Source organism: Ammospiza nelsoni, chromosome 4 (genome assembly GCF_027579445.1).
Source record: "Ammospiza nelsoni isolate bAmmNel1 chromosome 4, bAmmNel1.pri, whole genome shotgun sequence".
NCBI lineage: Eukaryota > Metazoa > Chordata > Aves > Passeriformes > Passerellidae > Ammospiza > Ammospiza nelsoni.
Genome location: NC_080636.1, coordinates 76,298,499 through 76,322,509, shown reverse-complemented (window position 1 = coordinate 76,322,509; position 24,011 = coordinate 76,298,499). Strand labels below are relative to the sequence as shown.

Here is a 24,011-nt window from a genome sequence, read left to right as displayed (position 1 = left end):
CTTTCTGGCAATTGCTTTCATACAGACTCCACTTTGTTTTTAGAGACTAAAATACATTTCTAAGCCTTTTCTTTCTTGTGAGCTACACTGAACAACTACATTTTTCTTTTTAGTGAAGTTACTCTCATATTTTTAAAATGGCCTTCTATTTTAGGACTGCGTTCATTGAAAAACATATACATTCTATTTGTAGTTTTGTGTTTAGTAATAGGTCAAAGCCTCTGGGGTTTCACACTTGAATGAATTACATCCTGGGGAATCCTGTGTACTGAGAAAGCCAGAGTAATTAACATAATCAAACATGTCTCAGTAAAACCAGTATCTAAAAGTACAGTGATGTCATATCCCATCAAACACCCCCTTTAAATGCTAGAATGTACAAACTGACAATGCAAGTGTGGTAAGGAACACATACTTGAGGTCTTTACTCCTTACCATTATGATATGTGTGGTTTTCAGCTGTTAGTTTGGAAGCCAACCTTATAAGAAAGTAATGAACTCTAACTCTGTAGCTGAATATATCATTATAAAGCATTTGGGGTTTATAGGTTCACATGTTTTAGTATTGGAGCCATGGCTGACTTGAACTGAATCTCAAGGATCATCAGACTTTACCCAGTGGCTTCTGGACCAAACCCAGAATATACAACTGACCAAGCTCTAAAGACTTCATCATCTTTCAAGAAAGGTGATCGGTTTTGCTCCCTTTTTATGTATTTCAATAATTTAATTGCTTCAAAATAAGATTATTATTCTTGTATTGTGTATTCATCTTTTATCTGGTTCCAGTCTTGCCAATTTACTACCTCTGATTATTTCAGATTTTAAATTTTTTCCTTGACTTCACAATTTCATTTGCTTCATGCAGGTGTCTGAAGACCTTTCAGTTTTTTACAAGATGAAGTTTAATCTTATATTTAAAAAAGTATTCCAAGCTGTAACATTCTTGTAGTTCTTTTCATAAACCTTTGAATTTTGTTGGCAGCCTTTTTACAGGATGATTAAACATACTGAACCATATTGTGTTTATGATTGGGCATACTAAAACAATAATAATAACTTCTCATGACTACAACTATGATTAAATTGTCTTAACAATCCAGAATAATGCTATCAAACCAAAAAGCACATTAATTATTCCTTCTACCCATATATGCACCTCCGTTCCTCTGTGTGAATAACTTGAAGTAGCTACATTATCTTGCATTCAGTTGTATAAATTGTGTGTTAATAAACTGAGGTAGACTATAATATTGACCCATCCTATTTCTTGTTGTCCTAATATACAAAGTTTTTCAAGCATCCCCATTTTTGGAACAACAACAATAAAAAATATTTTAATGATTCTCATTAGGAGCATCTTCTTCCAGTAGTCTTAAACCACTTTTGCCTCACAGGCTACTGTGAACACTTGAAGTTCACTCCTGGTGAACACTTCTCAAGCTTATAAACACAAGTGATTTACTTTCATATGTACCTAAATCATGGTTGAACCAGGGATAGAGTAGCTATCCAGCCTGCTGGTTATAAGGAGAATTAGATACTGACTTTAGAATATTTTGGTAAAAACTTTTTTCCAACATACTGATGTTTTCCATTTGTAAAGAATGTACTTCAATTCACTTCTAATACTACTGAAAATAAATGAAGCAGCTCATTTATTTTCAGTAAGTATGCTGAGTTTTGTATGCGTGTGACACACACCAGCTACCATGTTATGAATTATGAGAAATATTACTTTATTTTTTTAATATAAATAAACAACATTAATATTTGAGACGGAAGCTCTGATTCCTGGATTCTGGTTTTAAAATAGATGTTCAAACAAATCTCATTTTTCAATCTACTGTAACTGCCATAAGTATCAAAAGATACCATAAAGATCTTCTAAAGATGGGACATAGCCATTAGTTTAGCTCTATATAATAAGCAGGTAAGTCTACCAGTAACGATATGGAAAGACTAAAAAGGTGGTAATTAAAACAATATAGTAAAATTAAAAGAATAGGAAATATTTAATCAAAGTTTGAAGTCTACAGTAGTGTTTTGTTGAATTGGAACCTTTTATATATCAAGGTGCGTTGTTTTAATTCACTCAGAAGAAAATATTTTAATATTCAACACTACCAGCAGAAAAGTTTGAAAACAGTCTCATTTAGCAGAATAAAATATTGCAATGGTAAACTGGCTACCTAAAGCATAAGCGAGCATATATATTTCCCACAAGGATTTTGAGAAGCTTGAACTCTGCATATCTAAAGTATAGCCTGCATTTATAATTAATAGAACTGCTCCTATTGGAGACATGGAGAGTTCGTGATGGCAGTTTCAACTAATAGCACCTTAAAAAAAATGCATATGCCTCAGTGCAAATAAATGAAATTAGAACAATTCACTGTTGAAGTACATAATGCACAAAAATAAATAGCTCCTGGAGGAGCAGCCTCGCTGCATACTCATTTTAAGAGAAAAGAGAGGAATCAATTCTTCTAAATACAGAAAGTACTCCACTGATTCTGCAGAGCACCTGCATTGACAGAGTGTCCCTGAGCAAATAGAGGGTTTGTTAGTTTGTTTGCCATTGTGTTTTCAGTTGAAGGTGTAAACAAGTTTCTTTCATTATCATTGTTGACATTTAGGGCTACAGAGAGAAAAAAAGCCCAAAAGGATCAACTTTTTGCAAAGTGGACCTAGAAACCTAGAGTATCCCTTCGTTTATGTAACCCCTACTAATTAAAAATGTTCAGGGAATGGAGGAAAATTTGTTAGTGATGTTCTGGTACATTCTTTGCCATACTCTTGATAGGTATCAACAAAGAAATCCCAACTGGCTCTGAAATGTGTGGTAGGCATTAATATTTAGTGATGCCTGCTTGGAACAACCTTGAAGAGGAGCTAAAAAAAAGAACAGCAATATTGTAAAAATGGACAATGTAAATTAAGAACTGTGATGAAAGTTACATGTGGGGTATTTTTTGAAATAAAAAAAAAAAAAAAAGAAAAGACAATATACCAGCAGGTGGAACACGTGATTACTTTCAAGGTTTCTAATGAAATGCCTTCTTTCTAACTCACACCTATCTTTGGATATAAGGAATGCATAAAATCCCTGTTTCTTATTTCTTTCCTTCATCTCCTCTACTTGATGACCTTATAATTGGGGGTTTTTCTGTGTTAAAAGTTTTTCTCTTTTTCACTTTCTCTCTTTCAATCTTCCTTTTTCTGTAATGAATGTATTATACTTCCCTCAAATTTCAGTTTCTTTTTGTTTGCTTCACGTGCTTTATTTTGTTGAACCTTTGCCTTTTTCCACATCTGCTTCCATCTTTGGCCTTCAAGTTTTCTATGGCTTTTTAATAGTTTTAATAAGAGTCTGACATGAGATAATCCTGTGGGCTGTGCATTTGTTGGAGCTGCACAAGTATTGGGGCTGCCATCTGACTGTTAGTGTTTCCTGTTTAGTGGCTACAGGGAAAAATAGCGGGCACATCATTCTGAGGCAGTCGAGGAGAGGGAGATAGGCCCAGTCAGATGCTGTTCACAAATGCAGAGCTGTGTCCTGAACTGGACCTGCCAGATTTCTCTTTCCACTGGGTCTCCCTGGCATGACGTGGCTGTTCAAAGGACATTGTCTTTTAGATTCACAGAGCAGCCCTACTTTACAATCTCATACATATTCTCCCCTTCTGCCTTTCTCCAGGTGTAGTCCTTCATGACAAATCCTTCATATTACTTTGTTGACAAACCATACAGATTACTAAAAGAATTTCTTAAACAATATTTCTCCATATCAACTCATAAAGCCTTCCCCTTGCTAAGGAAAGCTGAACCTGGTTTGCCTGAAATGTTTGGTTTCTCTGACAATAAATGTAATCATGTCACTTCCCTACTGCCACCTGTACTCGTAACATTGTTCTCTGTCCCCCCTGTTCTCATAAATAACTTTCTGGTTTCCCTATTAAGATGTTCTTTCCCATAATCCCTTCCACTCTCCTTCCCAGTCAAACTTTCAGACTCTTTGGGTTTCCCCATTAGCCCACCCTATAGTTCTAGATCTTCTCTCTTTTCTGAAAAGTCAAACAGAACAGGATATACTTTTTCTGTGTCAATCAGCGCTGTATTTTAAAAGAGTCTGAAATACAGAGATGGGTTTTTCACACCCCCTCAGCCATTTCCTAAGTAAAATCCTACCCCCAGACCTACAGGCAAAGCAGAAGCGCCCCTCTTTGCCCAGTCTTGTCCGAGACCCGAGGTTCAGTGAGTTCACCCGGCCTCTCTGACGGCAGCTACCCCGTGTAGGCATCGACTCGGCGGCCCGGTCCCCGCGGCAGGGACGGCGCTGGGGCAGGAGCCGTTCTGGGCCCCGCCAGCCCCGGCGGAGCGTCCCCCGCGCCCGGTCCCGCCCCGCGCCCCCGCGCCGGCCGCGCTCTCGGGGGCGGCCTCAGCCGGCCCGGCCCAGCCTCCCGCCCGCCCCGCCGCCGGCCGCGCCGCGCCCCGTGCCCGGGATGCGTCCGGCGGCCGGGAGCCGGCTGCTGCCAGGAGCCGGGGGCAGCCGGGCGGCCAGCGGGGCTCCCGCCGCCGCCGCGGCTGGGATCAGCTCCCGCTGGGCTGCGATGCGGAGCGGCGGGGCGGGCGCGGCGGGGCCCAGCGGGAGGGCGCCCAGGCGCTGAGGCGGGCGAGGAGCCGCCGGAGCTCTCCAGGGTGCTGGGCTGCTGCCCGCCCGCGGAGCCCCTCCGATGCCTCCGACACCGCCGCTCCCGGGCTCCGCCGCGTCTGCGAGCAGCATGGCCCGGATTCGGTACCTCCGCGCCGCTGTCTCGGGGTTTTATCTGTGGGAAGCTGCGGTCCTGCTCAGGTGAGTTGCTTTCTTTGGGGAACTAGAGGCGTCCCCCTTCCCGGGTGTCGGGCAGCTGAAGTGCCTGGGACGGGTGCGGGCGGCCGCGTCGGTCACCGCCTTTCCTCACCACGGACGCCCGGCTACCTTCGGCAGCCAGGCTGTGGGCACAGAAACTAATGCGTGAGCTCCACGCTTCCTGAACGGCTTCATAACACTGCACTGTCCCGAATCCCATTTTGAATTTTACATTGTGTAAAAATTGTGTACTTTCTTCACTTGCTCGCAGATGGAGTTTCCCTGTAAGATCTGTGAATTTTATAATTGCTTTTAGCAGGAATTGTAGCATCAATGATACTGAAAATTCTTAAGGTGCAAAGTGTCTATATGTAAAAGTTACGGAAGATGATCTGAGTTGGGAATATAAAGACTTCTTTATTACTGTCAGTTCTTTTCAGCAAAATGAAAATCACAGATTGCCTTAGGTCAGAAGTCTTGTGCAGAAACAGAGAAACACTAGCTGAGTGTTTCTGAGAGGATATGGTCTACAGAAGTTCCCTTAAGAGGGAAAGCATTTGCTGTGCTACTGACAGTCTATGATTTGTATTATGAAAGATGGCAACATATCCATAAATTATGACCTGAGTAGAAGACTGAGGTTCGTACGGCTTTCTCAGCCCAGCACACTCTTTTTAGGTAAAGTGATGTTACTATATCAATGTAAGCATTCTTTTAACACGTAGCTCTGGAAGTGTGGTGATACCAGGCTAAAATGAACTTAGAAAGTTCATTTTAGAACCAGTATCACCACACTTCCAGAGAAAGAGACTTCAATGTCTTATATTCACTGCTGATGCAGTTAACCATGCTTGTTATCAACAAACATTCTAGCCCTGTATCACAATAAACAAACTATGGCATATAACATGACAGTGCCAGACTATTTTAAGAATCACATTGTTATTTAACAGACAAAAATCAAAACTTAAATTTGAAAAGAGAGTTTGGGGATTATACATGTAAGGGTTTTATAAACATGAAGTTAAGCCAGCAGCATGTATTCCCCACAATGATGGCACACTTCACAAGTGCTCACAGGTTTATAGCAAATCTTTCAATTTTGAAGTTAATTTAATGATGTCAACATATGTAACATAAATATTTTATAATGCAATTTTATTGTAATTGTGCCAAAAGAAAGAGATTTTAAGAAACTTGGTCACATGGTATGAGATTGACACTGTGAGGAAAGAGTCAATGCATGTATATTACACTTTAAATCTTGCAGTGAGTATTTAATGTTCAGTGTAGGTGACCAAACACTTGTGTAGTGTAAGCAATAAAAGCAGTACTATGCTATTTTTTTCTATTTCAATGTACTTATGGAACTTATTTCTCCTCTGCATATCATTCCATTCAAATGGTTGAATTGTTCATCCTTTATTTTAACAACATAAAAACATTTATTCCAAAGGGGGAAAAAAGCTATAAAGTCAGTTATGAAAGTCATAGAGGTATTTTTCATCACATAAATCTGTACCAATAATCTGAATTGTTTCCAAACATATGCAGATATCTTATGTAGCATAAATTCAAACTATTCTCTTCAACATCCAGATAACTGTTGTATTGTAATAACATTTTGCTTATAAATAGTCACTTTATGATAATGAACATGGTTACCGTGCACATGGGCTATATAGTTGGAGAAAGAGTTCAGAAAGCTGCTCAAAGTCCATGTTTATCTTCCATATCAATCTCAAGATAGAGACTGCTGATGACTTTAGGTCTAGAAATAATACATGAGAAACCTGAGCCGGTTCAAAACACATAGGAGTCTTCTCCACACTTTGAAAATGGGAAAAAAATGAAAAAAAATGTAAAATATGAAAACCTGTAAAATTCTCAACTTTCCTAGAGCCATTAATTCTATTTCTTTTCCAACTTAAGCCTTGTGAAATGATTCCCATTGGAGCAAAGGGAGCAGGGAATAGTAGAATGCTGCTCCTACTCTCTGTTAGACACAGACTCCAGCTTTAGAACCTGTGTAACACTTGATGGGAAGGTGGGTGTGCTATGGATTTCTAGGAACAGTCAAAGTGGTTTATTTACTCAAACACTTTGGAAGAAATTATGTTATCTTCTTTTACATTGTGCAACTTTGAAACTTTTCTGCTCTTCATTAAGAAACTAAAGGCTGTGTGAGAAAACTGAATGAAACTAACAAGAAAAGCCTTCATTACTTGTCCAACAGCCCTGAGGCTATTTAAAATTAATGTTTAAATTGCATGCCTGTGAAGATAGGAAAAGAGATGGTTTTCAGTGTAAATTTGGACTGGCTATTTTAATGAGCAAAGTCTCGAGATGCATGCTTAACAAGAAGAAACTTCACCTGATTTATTTTTTTTTAATAACTCATTCTTCATTCCACATCAAAAGATCCTTCAAATTGCAGTGACTGAAACAAGATGTCTATTGGTCATTATTTGGTCTAATTATTTGGTCTCTGAAAGATGTAGGGAAAAAAATTAGAAGAGCAATGAAGCTGGGAAAGGGTCTAGAGAGCAAGTCTTGTGAGGAGCAGCTGAGAGAGTGGGGTTGTTTAATCTGGAGAAGAGGAGGCTCAGGGGGGACCTTATTGCTCTCCACAACTCCCAGAAAGGAGGGTGCAGCCAGGTGGGGATCAGCCTGTTCTCCCAGGCAACAAATGACAGGACAAGGGGAAACGGCCTCAAACTGTGCCAGGGAAGATCCAGATTGGTTATCAGGAAGAATTTGTTCATGGAGAGAGTGGTCAAGCATTAGAATGGGCTGCCCAGGTGGGTGGTGGAGTCACCATCCCTGGAGGTGCTCAAGAAATGACTGGATATGGCACTTAGAGCTGTGGTTGAGAAGGTGTTCAGTCAAAGATTGTACTTGATCTTGAGTTCTTCTCCAACCTTAATGATTTCATGATTATCTGTAGTCTTTCATAGTACTGTGCATGTTTGTACTGTTATACCATAGATTACCACACATATTGATAATGTATTAATACATTTTAAACCTGAAAAACAATGGTTAAAGCACATAACACTCTTGTTTATGCAATATATATGGGGATAGAGAGAAAATCTATTATCAGACCAAAAATAAAAAAAACTCTTTCTTATTAATATTACTGCCAGTCTGAGCCTGAGTGTGATACTAAGAGGGTCTGGGTGTAAAAAAGAGGCAAAATCTAGGGAAAATAATGTAATGTAGCCTTGAAATAACTGTAATTTACTATCAAAGAAAGAAAAAAAATTCTGAGATATAGTTTGAAGTTAAAATAATGTCTAAGACTGAGTATTCTCCTGAGTTTTCAATAAAGTAATAGTGTTAACAAAAATTCCTCTGGATTTGCCTGAATTCCAAAAGGTCATGATGAAAGCAAGATCATATTTGTAGAGTAAATGCAAAGATCAGATTTGTGAGTCAAAAGCAGTTTCATAACAGCTCAGGAACTTTCACGGACACCAGCACTGATCTGTTAGAGCTATGTCGTAGGGGAATTGAAGGCACTTGCTTTTTCCTTGGAGGATGTAATCTATCTATTTTATATGTAGACCTGTGTATGAGGAAAGAACAGGATGAAAAGGTAGACTGCACTGGGGAAATGCAAAATAGATTCTCCCTATGTGGTATTTCTTTATTTGTCTACATTAGCATAGACTAAGAACTGTGCTACAATTAGACTCTTGCCTCTTTCCTTGTTCTTTTCACTACTCCATTGAACCTACATTAAAGAAAACAGTATTGCAGACACAGATAATTGCTCTTAAAAAACAGATTTTGGTGGGGAAAACCTCCATGCAACCTAACTTTGGGGCATATCTGAGTTTAAGGTTAACTGATTTTGAAATTGTTCCTGCATTTCATTGCAAATTGATTCCAGGTGAATAGCTATAAGAGGCAGAAGTCATTATCCTTTAGGTCAGTATTAGTTCCTTCAAATAATGAAAGAGAAAAAATACAACAACTAAAAACTATTAATTCTGACATAGCATCACAAACACCTTTGAAAATAGAGATTTTCAGGTGCTCTAATGAAGCTTCAGTAGCTTATTAATATGTTAATAATTAGACCTACAATGCTACTCAAGAAATAAAAGTGTCCAAATCAAGATGTGAATAAAAGTTTGTAAAAGAAAATCTGCTAAAACGAGATGACAGCACTGAGGCACAATGCTTTTCCTTGGCAGCCCAGACTTAATATGAACGTTAGTTTCTGTGGAATAAATCAGGTGACAGACTCCAGGTCCCATGAAAAGCACTTAGCACATCTCAGGGAGTAGCACAGGAAGGGTAGGCAAGCTGGGAGCTCAGACTCACAGCAGCACAGGAAGGAACAGGATTCTGCCATAAAAGTTTGCAATCCCACAGCACTTGTGCAGGAGAACAGTTCAAAAGTTCAAACTGATGGGCAAAGGTGGTACTGAAGAGGTATGCCCAAGGTCAAAGCCAAAGGGTCAGGTCAGCAGGTCAGGCTCACGATGGAAATGATGAAGGTACAAGACTGGGTGAAAGCATGCTTGCACACTAGCTCGTGCAGAGACCACAAGAATCTCCCCAGCATTTCTGAGGGTGAAAATAAAAGGAAAAGCAAACACAAGTCCTCAGAGAAGAGAGGTGAACCCCTGCTGAGGGTTCTTCAAAACAAACCTCTCTGTTTCAAAGCTGAGTTACCAGAGCTCACACTGAGCCCAGTCAAATTCCTGTGATGAAGGGTCCTTCCAAAAGTCTAAGAGGACAGCATCAGTACCGTTAGGAAAGCATTGCATTTTCCTAAACTCAGACAAAACTGACAAAAAGGGGTTTTGTGACCCCTTATTTGAATATGTAATTTAAATGCTCCTGTATATTAGCTCTACCAATTTCTCTTCTATTTCAACTATACCACTGAAGACACTGAAATCCTTTTGTACCAAACAGGTACAATTTTTACTTTACATGAGTAAAAATTTGATTAGTGCTTTAGCTATCCATTCTTTACTTCTATAAAAATGTGGTGATTTTTCTAAGTGATTATCATCTTTATAATTTCAGTAAAGGATAATATATATTATGTATATATTTTTGTGTTTACAGTACTATAACCTTTAAGAAAATTAAACAATACAGAAATTTCAGTTAAAACTATGAATTTTTCAATTCTTACAGTGCTAGTGACATTTTCTTACTTTTCAACTTATTTTAATTCATTCCTAGCCAACTGATGGTAACAACAACAGAAAGCAAGTAATACTGTGAGATAAGTGCTGTGCTTCTGTATGATGATAAATGTAATAGCTCCTCTATAATATTAGTTTTGTCCAGGCATCCTAGAAATCATGACAATCAGAGAAAATAAAAATTTTTACAAGATTAGAGCTTCTTATTTTAACAGATTCAGAATACAGGCTTCAAATGACCTTACTGAGTATTATGTAATAATACCTATAGGGAATTATTCCTGCAAATCAGCTTTTCTCAAGTAATGAATGATGAAGAGCCCTTTTCTGTGGTGTTGCTTCTTGTCCTCTTTACTGCTTTTCCTACTAAAGTTCATGATGTTTAGTGAAAGAATCAGTGAAGGAAGACAGGAAATAGAAGATATCACTTTCACTGATAAATAGGCATCATGAATAGGTCACATAAAAGGCACCTGTTTGAGGATATCAACTACCAGCAAAAAGGGAACATCTCAGAGAGCAGGAAAATACACTGTAAAAAACTATGTTTAACAAGGATGCAGGACCAAAACAGAAGAATAAGAGCATCAGAAAGCAGAATAGTTTGCACGGTAAAGTCAAGAAAAAAGGATGAGAATCTTAAAGACAACACTTTTTCCTAGCATAATTTCTTCTTTTTTATGGCTTTTGAGGCAATATTATCCTTTCTGGCTGTCCTTTCTGCCTTTAGATGGTATGGCAATGGAAGTGTAAGAAGTGACAATAAAAAGAAAAAATGAGAAAAAACCATAGGTGGTATGTATTTATATAAGTATAAAATAATGCATTTCATTATTACATTTCCAGCCAGATGTCTAACGAATTGCTCCAACACATTATTGAATACAACAGCAAACAGGGTAACAACACCTGATCTACACTTAACTGGACTTTCCACATAATGAACAGAATCACAGAACCATAGAATCACAGATCACAGAATCACAGAATTAGGTTGGAAAAGACCTCTAAGATCATCACATCCTTTGAATGAACATCCTCATGTTAACTAGACCATGGCATTAAGTTCCGCATCCAGTCTTTGATTAAACATCTGCAGGGACAGTGACTCCACACTCCAAATTTTTATACAATTTTTCCATACCACATACCACCCTGTTACTTCTCTGGGCTTACCTCTGGTGCACAAAATGAGTGGGGACAGCAGGGAGAGTCAGGGCTATTTCTAGGTAGGAACTTCCCTAAGGAAGATCAGTCCTCTTCAATATCATTATTACTGAAGTTTCTTTCTGGTGACACAAAATATAAGCAAAATGCAGTTTTCAAGGGAAACAGTTTAAGACCACAGAAAAGGTAGAAAATTTCAAGAATACTCTGGTCTGACATGATCATGGTCACTGATGGGGCATTGAAATAGTGGAGCTGCACAAGTCGTGGGGCTATGACTAATACAAATCAATGGTTAGAGGAGAAAGAATGGCAGCAGGTTATCCCAAGGCTCTTCTGGTGAAACAATAGAGTAGAATACAGGAGTACTAAATTTTCTCAAACAGTTCCTTAGGCTCAGTTAATTGCTAATAACCTGCATGGGATTCTTAGAGTTAAAACTAATTTAGGAAAAGTATCATAAGCAAAATCAAACCAGCTGTAAAATTTAAAGAAACAAACTAATTTTTTTCCTCTAATAAAATTCAAGATGTAGTAATAACTACATCACCTACTGTCTTAATATTTTTCTCTGTTTTGCATTCTCTCTTTGATATAAGATAGATTTTTAAAAACATTTAATCTAAAAAAGGTATTGGCTTATGCTGCCCATCACAGCATTGCTCAAGGCTTCATATACGATGTACAGTTTACATTAAGACTCCACTATGTCTAAAGGTCGAGTTCCTTATAAAAAACATTCCAAATACCTTCTCCCTTTCTGAATTTTGAAAGGTAAAATGTGAACCTAATATAATCCTAGTATCTCTGAAGACCCACAAGTACCAGAACATGCAATTTTACAGATTATTTTTCTACAAAATTGGCTGTTAACAATTTTGTATGATTTTTAGCAACACTTTAATTAATTTTAATTTCACAAGTAATAACTCAGCAGAAATACCTGGCTAATACAATTATATCAGCATGGTTCTCATTGGTTTTTCTTTTCTTTTCTTTTCTTTTCTTTTCTTTTCTTTTCTTTTCTTTTCTTTTCTTTTCTTTTCTTTTCTTTTCTTTTCTTTTCTTTTCTTTTCTTTTCTTTTCTTTTCTTTTCTTTTCTTTTCTTTTCTTTTCTTTTCTTTTCTTTTCTTTTCTTTTCTTTTCTTTTCTTTTTCTTTTTCTTTTTCTTTTTCTTTTCTCTTTAAAACTATTATGATATTACATCTTAGTGGGAGACTGCGCTTAGGGACTATTTCAGGACTGATCTTAGGGACTATTTTGTGAAAAGCTGGTTTAAAATGTTCTGGCATAGAGTGGGACTCAATTTCTAAAAAGATCTTGAGTTTTTGTCCTGCTAAGTCTTGTAGTTTCATAAAGGGCTCAAAACCGCAGTGTCCTTTATGAGATTCAGAAATGCACAGGAGTCCATCCTCTGGGCTAGGTAGGCTAAGACATCTTCAGGGACCAAGTGAACTTGCAGGTTTGTGAGCAATATATGTGCTGAGTAAGAGTTGCCCTACTAGATAAAATAAACATCACAAAGTGGTAAATTGCTGGCAAAAATAGAATAAATACCTTGAAATCAATCATGAATAAAGTGCTGACTTCACACAGCGAAGTTGTGCCTAACTCCTGTGTTTGAGAGTAAATGTCCATTCTGTGCCTAAGTACATACATAGAATTTTTGGAAGGGATGTGCATCTGTGGGATGTTTTCCCTGATGCTGTTGGGTTAGATCCGTTACCTCTGACTCAGCAGTATTAGAACTAAATTCAAAGTGGCCAGATTTCAGCATCATATCTGGAATATATCACCCAAAAGACTTTTTTTAAAATCCGTAGTGGATTTATTCCACAGTGCTTTATTCCACTAGAAGAATTCTTTGTGGATTGTTTCTTTTCTTTCCTTTTTTATTTTTTTTTAAGAAGCAGATTTATAAGAGTTTGCCTAAACTCTTAATTTGCAAGACTTACAGTACAATAATATATCTTGTCACTTCCCGCAGTTCTTGTGCAATAAGAACTGATAGTCAAATGTTTTGAGCATAGTATTACAAGTTTTTACCACACAAAATGAATATGAAATGTCCCCACTTGAGACAGAAATATGTGATTACAAAAACTACAATATAGCAGGGAACTGGAATAAAAAATACTATTTGGAAGTTTCTCCATATAGGTGTTAAAATTTTACCTTTTGTCTTCAAAACTTATACCCAAATTCTAACACTCTGCAAATGAGCTCTCAGAATATCCCTCTCTCTTTACCTCTTTCTGTTGTTTCTCTACACGTGTCTTTGGATCCAAAAGTGCTCAAATTTTCACCTGTGATCAAAATGTGAGCACAAAGGCACTTGTTCAGATTCCCTAAATAATGGTTAACAGAATGCTCTTTTTCCTCCTTTTCATCAGGGATGACTCCTTCAGGAAAAAATGGATCTTGCACATAATAAAGCCTTTAACACTCTTTGGGAAGGAGGCAGTGTCCTCAATGCTTTCATGATGGGCCAGGGAAGGGGAGAGGGTGCTCTGTCTGGACCCCTTGCTCATCTGGGGAAGGATTTGTGAGGACAGTGGGGGATCAGCTCAGGTCATGAGCCTTCCTTCTCTCAGCTTATTTGGAAGTTTTTACACAAAGTTCCTAATACTGGGATGATAATTTAAGTGCTGCCATAATGAAGACTAGAAAAGCAAAGACTAAATATGTATCTGAGGGGAAGTTTGAATGCCACTTTCTGTGTGTGAAAGAGAATGAGTGTAGTGGACCAGGATAATTTTGGAGGAAGCATGAAAGGCTAGCAGCACTTTTTTTTAACCTTCACATTATTTTCTCTGACTTATTCCGTAAGGAATATGCTTCAATGCATGCATTAGGAATACTGGGTTCTGTCATTATGTGGCATGAATTCTGTCACTCTCATCATCACCCTGAAGCTCAACTCTGTTCTTGTTAAAGAAAGTCTTATACTGATTTATTACAGTGTTGATCCTGGATAGAATTAATAGAAAGGAAAAAATTACTTAATCCACATATCTCCTGTAAATTAACATGGTTGGTTAAACATCACCATTCCTGTCTCACAAAAAATTCCGAAGCTCTGAAAATATTTTCTCACTTTTTAATGCATTAAAATAATTCTAAGTTGCAGAAAGCAAGAAAAAAATCTCCTAATTCTTTGAGGAAGATGTTCAGAGTCTTTGAAAATTAGAACCTGAGACTCCAACTTCAGTTTCCATTGACATTGGAAAACTGATTGTTACTGACAAAACAGAAAGGACACTGAACAATAGTCCATCCAAGGCTGTCAACATTTCATAGAGCTACATTGAAACATATATGTTTCCTTTAAACTCCATTTCATGAAAACAGTATTTTTTCAACTAGAAATATTTTGTCTTATTTGAAAACTCTAAATTATTAGTAAGAACACAGATCTACACTATAATTAGCTGACTAGTCAGAATAAACAATTTCATGAGAAGTATTTTGGGAAAAAATACTTTGTATAGTGAGTTTTCAGGCTATATTCAGCTCTTCTCTAACAGAAATTTTATCAAATTTATTTTAGAGAAAACAAAAAACATTTTAAACAGCCATCTCACATGTTCACTCAAGATCCAGGACTGATATAGAGCTTCCCTAAGGCAAACAGAATATTGTGTCATTGAATTGTGGTTCAGTCTTTACAAATCTGGAGTTTTAATTCAAAATCAATTTTTTATCTAGTTTTGATAAACCTCAATTGTTTTATTCTAATGTAAGATTTTCTGAGAAAATTTTTATGTATACAAAAAATTAAGAAGAAGAGCAGCAAAGAACCCATTTTTGGTTTTGTTTAGGGTTTACAACCCATAAAAGTCAATTTTTAAAACAAAATATAAAAAAGGATCAGAATACATATGACATTCTAATTGGCCATTAATTATGATTGCAAGAAAGATGTCTCTTCTGCAGAGGTGCACTTCAGTGAACACTGTTCTGGTTATACTGTTAAGAGTACAGCAACCTAACAAATGCAAAGCTGATGGGGCACTCCCATAATAGTTAAAAATCACTGAGAAACTCAGTGATAAACATCTCTACAATTTAAATGACATTTTGGAATGTGTTCTAAATGCAGAATGAGCAAAGCAGCTATACTCTGTAGAATTTTGTTTGCAGAATTCACAGGTTCTTCCTCGATCTAGGAAGAATTGCCTTGAGAAACAGCAGCTTACAGTCAAAAGTCTCCCTTGCATTCATTTGCCTTTCAGCCTTGCGTTGCCTCATTGCCACCAGCCGCATTAGCAGCCATTATGGTGGCGAAAGACACCAGCCAGGGGCTGTGCAAGGTCACTTGGTTAGGGGAACCATGCCTTAACCATGACAATAAATGTAATTATTCAACCCTGACAGCTTTTATAGAAGAATATCTGGTGTAATAACAGAATATTCGAGAAATTATTTCACTTGGTCATTTTGCCATCTATCCATTATGCCTATAACTTTTCTGCATTATTTAGTGAATACATGAATTACTCTTTATAGTGAGATAATAATGCAAGTTCAGAATTCTAGAAATAAGTGGTCTACAGATTATGTAATATTTTTTAAAATATTCCATTCTTTTTAGCCAAGTACAATCTATCAAAAAAACCCAAACCAAACCAAAACAAAGTTAACTGAATTTGAAGATTTAACTATTTTTAATCAACAAATAAAGTTGTCAAAACCTAAACCCATTCTTTAGATCCTTGGAAGAGTGAGAGATTTGTCAGAATTTGAATATTTGAAATATTCTCTGCTCCTCTTTGAGTTAGCTTTTTCCTCCCCCAAAAGTAGGCTGAATAAAATAAAAAATGGCAAGAAACTAAGACCTGAGTTTAGATAATTTATAAAAATAGGCTATACAACAGACTAAAAGAATATTAAATAGGTTCTTCTGGGAGATAAATGAAAAATATTCAGAACGGAGTCCAAATTTATAAAATATATTAATTCATATGCTGCATTGCTGAAACTGGCAACAATAAACTTGTCTTATAAAACAAGGCAAAATCACAGAGACATCCTGTAGTTTGTTTTATTCATATTTTAATGAAGATAGAAAGCCTTGCCCATAGGATTATGAAGAATGCCGATAAATTAGTTTTCTTCTTTTACCCTAAGAGATTATTTTTCCTAAGGAAAGTCTAAAGCATTGTGCTTATATATATGAACTAAGTCACAAACAAAAAAAATTATATAAATCTAACTTTATCTAGACTATAATATACTAGAATGATGATCATGACAGATCAACTTATTCAGAAGACTTTAAATCACATTATTCTGTTTCTTTTCTCTCTGTTGAGCTGAAACATTCCACATCAATCTAAAGTTTTTTGAAACTATAGTCCATAATTTATGTACTTCATGTTGACATGTGTTAAACATGTGTTTACTTCAGCATGCTATTTTACTTCCATCGCAAACATGACTAGAGGAAGATTGTAGAACTGTATTAATAAATGCAAAAAAATATGGCACCTTAAAGGTATCAGGAACATGAAAAAATGCATGTAACTATTGCCTAAGCTACAGGAGCACTAAAATTTAATGTTAATTCTGTAGCTGAAACAGAAAAAAAAATTCAAATCTAAAAGAAAAATACTTTTCTAATAGTTGCATTGAAATTCAATCCCCTATATATTTAATGTAGCTTTTATTTATAGCCACTAAAATAATAACGAATAAATATTTAGTACACTTAAAATAGAAAGGGTTTTTTTGTTGCACCTAAGTACTGTTACTTTGGCTGAAAATGTGTCCTGATGCAACTCTACTTATCTCCGCAGCTGTGAAAAATCAGTAGAAAATCTAAATTTTACACAAAATATTTTAAATTTTTTTGAGGGCTTTTCTTAGAAAATACCTTTTTTAAGTCTTGGTAATACAATGCTTCTGCTCCTCTTAGTTGATGACACTCTGGCAAACATGAGTTAAGAATTCTGTGTTTGTTCTGATAAAATTATCATTATCTAAAACATTGCAGGACATGAAAATCTGCATTTTCTTTGCACAAGGAACTGTCAATTTTATGACCTACAACAAGTAAAAGAGATTGCATCTTTAATTAGCAAGAAACACATTATTGTCAGTTTTAGCAGAAGTACAATGAAATGCACTTACAATCTCAGTCTTTGTTAACCCATTGCAAATTTAATTCTTTCTCTGTCATTTACTATCACTGGCTTCATTATATGCCACCCTCTTCCACTATTCTTTCACCACAGGAAACTTTTTTTTGTCCCCCAGAATTAAATTAATTTATTCACCAATAAATCATTATTCAAATAGAGTTATTTTCATAATGGAATACAAAGGAGTTGGAAGAAAATTATCTCCTTGTATTAACCTTGAATAGTAGATGTTAACATTGTCTAATTCAGGCATCTGAACTAAGAGTTCAGGTTCCCTGAGTTCACAGTACAGATAATGTAAAGAGCTTGTCTTCCAAGGATAATTCAGAGAAGGAGATGAATTTTGTATTTTGTTTTGTTTCTCAGAAAAAAGTATCTCTGTGTGAGCTAGAATGGAGCAGCAGTGACAGATTATTTACTATGCCACTTTCAGTACTGGGTCCATGCAGCTGTGACCCCCTGACATAGCTCCTGCCCTTCCAGAATGGCCCTGGATTTTCATAAATAAATATTGCTGATGAATGGCCTCCAATCAGAAAAGTCTGTTTGTCTTTTATTTTTTATGAAGCATTTCAATTTGTTTAAATTTTAAAAATAATTGCTTAAAAATTTTTATCCTGTCTTCTGAACTCCCACACCACAATATTTGCTAATCTTTAAGGTTTCGAAATTTAAACTTCTTTATTGCAGTAAACCATCGAGACTTGTCCTTCTCTCCTGCACAGCTATCTCAGTCAGTTTAAACACGTTACACCTCAAAAGAATATCTGTGTCGTGCCACTTAACTGAACAAATGCATTTCAGTGATAAATGATGCAAAAGTTTAGAAAAACCTTAGCTTTATCCCAAAAAATAAAAAAAAAAAATTAGTATTGTTTATGTTTTACAGTAATGGATTACATTTTTTGGTGTAAAATTGAAAGCAGTTTTTGTCTTTCTAAAGAGAGCAGAGTTTATTTCTGTAAAAACAAGGAAAACACTAATTTGGATCAGCTTGAGGCCTTCAGTAATCATTCCTGTTATATTTTATTTTTTTATTTTAAGATATAACATACTGGAACATTCTACTGTCAAAAAGGTATTTTTGTTCAGGTTTATGCACCTCTTGACTAATGTGTGCAAATTATGCTTACTATAAACTCTGATCTTGTTAGTCCTTCACCTACTTAATTAGTAGATCAGATAGTTAGACATTACCATTACAAAAAAAAGCCATATTTTTGTACCATTACAAAAATGCTTCTGACCTCATCAAGTTAAAAGCTTGCTTTCCCCATTAATTCTACCAAATGTATTTGATGAAGTTCTGTATCATTCAGAAGAGACTTTGAATGCTTTCTTCATATCACAAAATCTTATTGCTACAGTTTTCAAAATGCAAGACACCATCAGATGATCCAACACCACCAATTAGAGGATCATTTCCTTCCTAGCAGACCTCTTAAATTTCATGGTTACACTGAATATTTTTTTGTTTTAAAAGCTGATGAATTCTATCACCATTGCTTACAGCTATAGAAGCAAGGACACTAGTCATGAGGTTAATTCTCCTAACCATTGCTGGTGAATCAGGGAATAAGTACCACTAGAATAATTTACTGAAATGCTTTTGTGTAGCAATGTATGTGAGATGCAATTAAATGCATATTGGCTGCAGTTTTTGCTTTCCTTCTAAGGGTGTAATTAATTTCTTTGAACTTCTCTGGAAAGTATTTTCATATGAAGTGCATTAAAACATTCAAACATCAGCTGGAGAGAATGGACCACAAACACAACATCCAGTTGCTCCAGGGGTTTGGCCACACTTGCTGTCTGAGAGAATAAGTTAAATAATGAAATGAAAGACCTACTGGACCATCACAATGCACGTAGTGGCACTGTAGTACACATTGCAAAATGAAATGCAAAACTTCAGCCTCTCTGAAAGACTTAAATGGATTGTGTTTGAGACAAAATTAGTAATTTATGATGAGATTAAATGAATTCCCAGGACAAATGTGACAGTAACTTAGTGTTAATGTGAGAAAACATTTTTTCAAGAAAAAATGCATCAGTAGTTTACCTATGGAAGGGAGAAAATGAACTTACCAAATAATTCAAAGATAATTTGTATCAATTGAGTTCAAAAGAAAGTCTGTGAGACTCTGGACACTACTCAGAGCTAATTTGGATAAATGAGCAGATTGTCCTAAATTGGACTTGGAAACACCTCTCTAGGAAGTTTCCAGGAAGGTATAATTACAGCACACCATATTCTTTCTCTGCCTGTCACCTCCTTGTAGCAGCAGCAAAATGAGAAGACTCAGCAAATGGTGTAAGATGTAATTTCTTCCTTCCCTTTTGTCTTATTAAGCCCCTCTGGAGTGACACAATCTTTTTTATAGAAATGCTGATAGTACTCCATCACCATTTTTCTTCAGTATTTTCACAAAAAATATATGTATTTTTAAGGCTGAAACCACACACTGAAAACAATTTTTAATACCCTACCTTGAAGATGAATGTTTAAATGAAGGAAATCAGTAAAAACCAGCACTTTCTGCAGTACAAGAATGATAAGTCTCAAAGGTAGTAGGCCTGAAATCACATTTGAAAATATGCCTTTTAAAATAAAGCTTGTATAAAGCACTTTCATATGTAAAGTTTCTTTTCCTTGTTTGTGCTTTTGTAAAAATGTGCAGAGGGTTAGGATAGATAGACACAACTTACAGGTAGAACACAGTAGTTCTTCAGGAAAAAAAAAGACATGGGAAAGCAATCTGATTATCTGATGCTTTTCAGCCTTAAATGTTTTCGAGAAGGAAACATTTGTGGGAATTGTACATGCCCTTTGAAGAGTTTTTTCCTATAGTTTTCTTTTGGAGGAAGAGAAGAGAAAGATGTTCTCTCACAAACATTCCTACTTTAAATAGACAATTCAGGAGCACAGATTCATGACCCATGCTTTATCTTATCATGACCCATGCCTTATCTTGGTAGGTAAATTGCAAGCTGATAGATGAGACCTCCCATTTAAATTCTGTAGATTTTGGTGCTCTGGCTGTATAGCTGTGTTAACCATACTTTTTTCAGACTTCTGTATCAGCAAATAATTTAAAAACATAAAAGAATCAATCATAATGCAAACATATTCTCAGGAGAGGATTAAAAATAGCTGAATCCCATCACCTGCAATCACAGTCATACATGTCACACTATCCTAAGGTCTAGCTCCATCTTGAAACACACAAGGCTATCTATCTCTGCTCAAAGTGTTATACTATTCCATAACTAAAATGTTTCAGTGGTTGAAAGTCTTTTAATTTTGATCTAAATTTATTCCTGGCAACTTCACATCCATTTGCTTTCATGACAACGTTGTCATTTAGCTTACAATTCTTTATTCCTTGCAGGTGCATGTCATAGACAGAATATTTGCCTCCCTTTTTCCTAGTTGTGGTCAACCTCTGATTCTTTAAACTGCTTGCTGCTTATGGGCAGCTCAAGTGCACTTTCCATTCCAGAGCTCAAGTTCCTACTGTGCAAGGAGCTGATGCTCATACAACTGCTTAGTAAGTCAAATACCCAGCTGTGAAAGGAATTGAGCAAGATGAGCCAACATTACAGCTGTAACTTTCAGACCTCATTACAGCAACTGCAAGCCTGCCACCCAGCCCTTGTGTAGAAGGACCCTGAGAAGACATCATTTCACACTTGGAACAATGCCCATTGCTTCCCTTCCTTCAGTCAAATCAATCAAATGCCTTTTGACAGTCTGAAGATTTCTGCATGAGATTTGTAATGTTTAATTTTAATTTAGCCTGCTTTTCTATACATTATTCCTTTTCACCAACCTAGCCATATATGAAGAACAATACCTTATATTTTATTAATTTTTTTCATCCAGAAAGATGTATTGTCTTAGTTGGTTCAATCAGATCTTCTGTTATTAAATTGTGTGTCCAAATTCCCATTTGAATTTGTCCAACTCTCATTGATTTTTCTTCTGCTTTTATTCTTTAGATAAATGTCCAGCATTTTCTGCTGTCTTGAGATATTTATGCACTTCAATCAAGCTATTTTTTTTTCACTCTTCTTTTTTGATAAACACAGAAGATTAAGCTTCTAAAGTCTCTTACTTGAAGCAAATTTCCCTAACTCTCAGGTCATGGCTTTTCAGTACCTTTCCAACTGCTTTAATGTCCTTTTAAAACTCAGATGTGGAATTTGATGCAACATCCCAGAACTGGTCTCATTAATATCGCATAAAATAATAAGTGACCTTCATGCTTCTACTCACTCTTTCAATCTTTCCACACCCTTGGATAACACAGCAGCACAGTGAGAACTTCACCACAACAGTGCTGAGTTGTTTCAGGAATTCTGAATCTTTCTTCATTGCTTTCTCATGTTCACAGTTCACACATCTCTTAATATCCTCGCTCTAATTGTTTTAAACTCCTACTTAAAGGGGCTGACTTCAGGAAAGGGGTTGTTTTCTTCACATCATCAGAATTTATGTCTCTGTCAATTCTTCTTGCATTTCTTAGTTTTAAACCATCAATTGCTTTGCATTTTCTTTTCAGATTGTAGATGGCATTGCTGAATGACATTCTTATCAGCAGCTTGCTTTCTCAAATTTAGGATGTGGTAGCTGATCTAGAGAAGCTGCCTCTAGCTTGTGTCAGGCTGCTTCTTCTCTCTAACATTTATATCCCACTTGAAATATCTTCAGCTTGACCTAACAGTTTCTGATTCAAATATGACTCTTTGTAGGTAAAGCACCTGTGATTTAGGAGAGTTTACTATGTCAGTGATTGAAATTCCAACTTGACAAAACTCATTTGATGCAAAACTCATCTGTTCTCAGATTTTTGTCAAAAAAAAGGTTAATGGACAGAACAGACAGAGACAGGAGTAATTATAGTCCTTGTGATTCTCATTTTCTGATCTTGTCTGGTGTTGTGTGACAGCTCATTTGAAACAAAAACTGTAAGTTTTAATGGTGTGAATTTGTCTGGCCAGAAATAATTTTTTAATATATCTCTTGACATTTTCAATTTTTTTCTTGATTCTTTTCCACAACTTCAGTTATCAAATTTCTTTTCCATTGTTTTTGAAGGCTTAATTTTCATTTTAAAGATTTTCAGGAGGCATCCAGGAAATTGAAGTCAAGTACTCTTCTAAGTCTGAAATTGGAAAATAGCATAAGTCCTTATAACTGATAGTAATATTTGCGAATAGCTCACAGGAACAGCTCAGAATCACTGCCAGGGAGACCATTCTTGTTGGGAACTTTTCCTCATAAAATATGAACAGACCAGAAGACTGTCAGGTTATAATCTCTCTCCAATAAAAGACTTCAGCAATGGGAAGCTTCTACCTCCAAAAAACTGTACAGCTTTGTTTTCCAGTAATTTAAAGTTGCATTATGACTTTATGTTAAACACAAGTCCATTTTACCTTGCTGATATTAAAATTCTTGCTGATATTAAATTCCTATAATTCTTTCTGTTAGAAAATGCATGTACAAATTCTTTAAAGAACTGTGACAGGTCAGAATGAATTCCCTCTGGAGGCACGCAAAGCCATTCCTGGACTTATGCAATAGTTGTGTATCGAGGACAAAGTTATGTGCATGATTAACACTAAAAGGAGCTCAATTCTTGGTTCATGAAAGGAGTCTACCCTCCTCTAACCCCTTAGCCAGAGGCCTAGCTTTCAGAGGCACCGTGCAATACAACTGAAGAGCCCTTACCATGCAGAGTAAATTTTTATATTAATCTGGAAACAGAAAATCCCTTCCTAAAATCCAGCGCTTTACTTGGCTTTTACTACATTATCAAGTCTAGCTCTTTTTTAGCTGGATGAATATTCCACATGGCAGCTTGGACTGATGAAAGTTTTATTTTTCCAATAGTATTCTTGTAATACATATTTTCAGTAAAAGTTAAATCAAAAGGGCAGAATTCTGCAGAATTCAAATAGCTTTTTCTCATTACACCCCAAGCTTAGTAAAAGGGAAAATATTCCTTGAAGAAATATTTAGCTACAAATTACAAATTACTTTTGAGATAAAGCTTGTTTATACAAAAGGTATTAATTATGCTGAATGTATTCTTTTCATAAGCAGGCATTGAATTATTCAAGGTACTCTGAGACTTAAAACTGACTTATGAAAGCAAATATTAATGATGCCATCATATGAAACAATAAATGTCACTTTGAGAAAATCCATAGTCACAGCAATTTCTATTTTTCCCAGTTAGCATTAGTTACCCTAATTTCAAATTACTTTATTCCATGGCAAAGCAAGAGCTACAAGTACAACAAAGAAAGGTTTACAAAAATTCCAGTGAAGTAAAAAAAGAGCAAAGAAACAAATTCTTCCTTTCCAGCAAATGACATTCAAGCAAACAATGGGCCTTTCTATATTTGAGTTCTGGATAATTTATGTATATTAAGAATAAAAATATAGGATTGCATATGCCATAGTATAGAAATTTCATATACCTAAAGAATAGAAATATAAATTCCTTACAGAGGACTACTAGAAAGAAATCTAAGTGTTTAAGTGTATATACTAAGTGTATTCACGCAGTAACTTGCTTCTCCTGCCTTCCAAGTAGATAACACCCAACAAAGGGTAATCTGGCTCTTGTATTTTATTTGCTTTATAGACATTAGTGATGTTTT

General features: G+C 36.1%; 1 protein-coding gene across 2 annotated transcripts in view; it reads left to right on the top strand.

Annotated features, from left to right (window-relative positions):
• Positions 1–4,736: 4,736 nt before the first annotated feature.
• The window catches only part of GLRA3 (glycine receptor alpha 3), an 85,845-nt gene continuing 66,570 nt past the window's right edge, over positions 4,737–24,011 (top strand). The window contains exon 1 of one of the 2 annotated variants that reach the window (XM_059470959.1): positions 4,737–4,855. In XM_059470959.1, the coding sequence (XP_059326942.1) occupies positions 4,737–4,855 (119 nt within the window). The remainder of the gene's footprint in view (positions 4,856–24,011) is intronic. The other variant, XM_059470960.1, reaches the window with a different exon arrangement.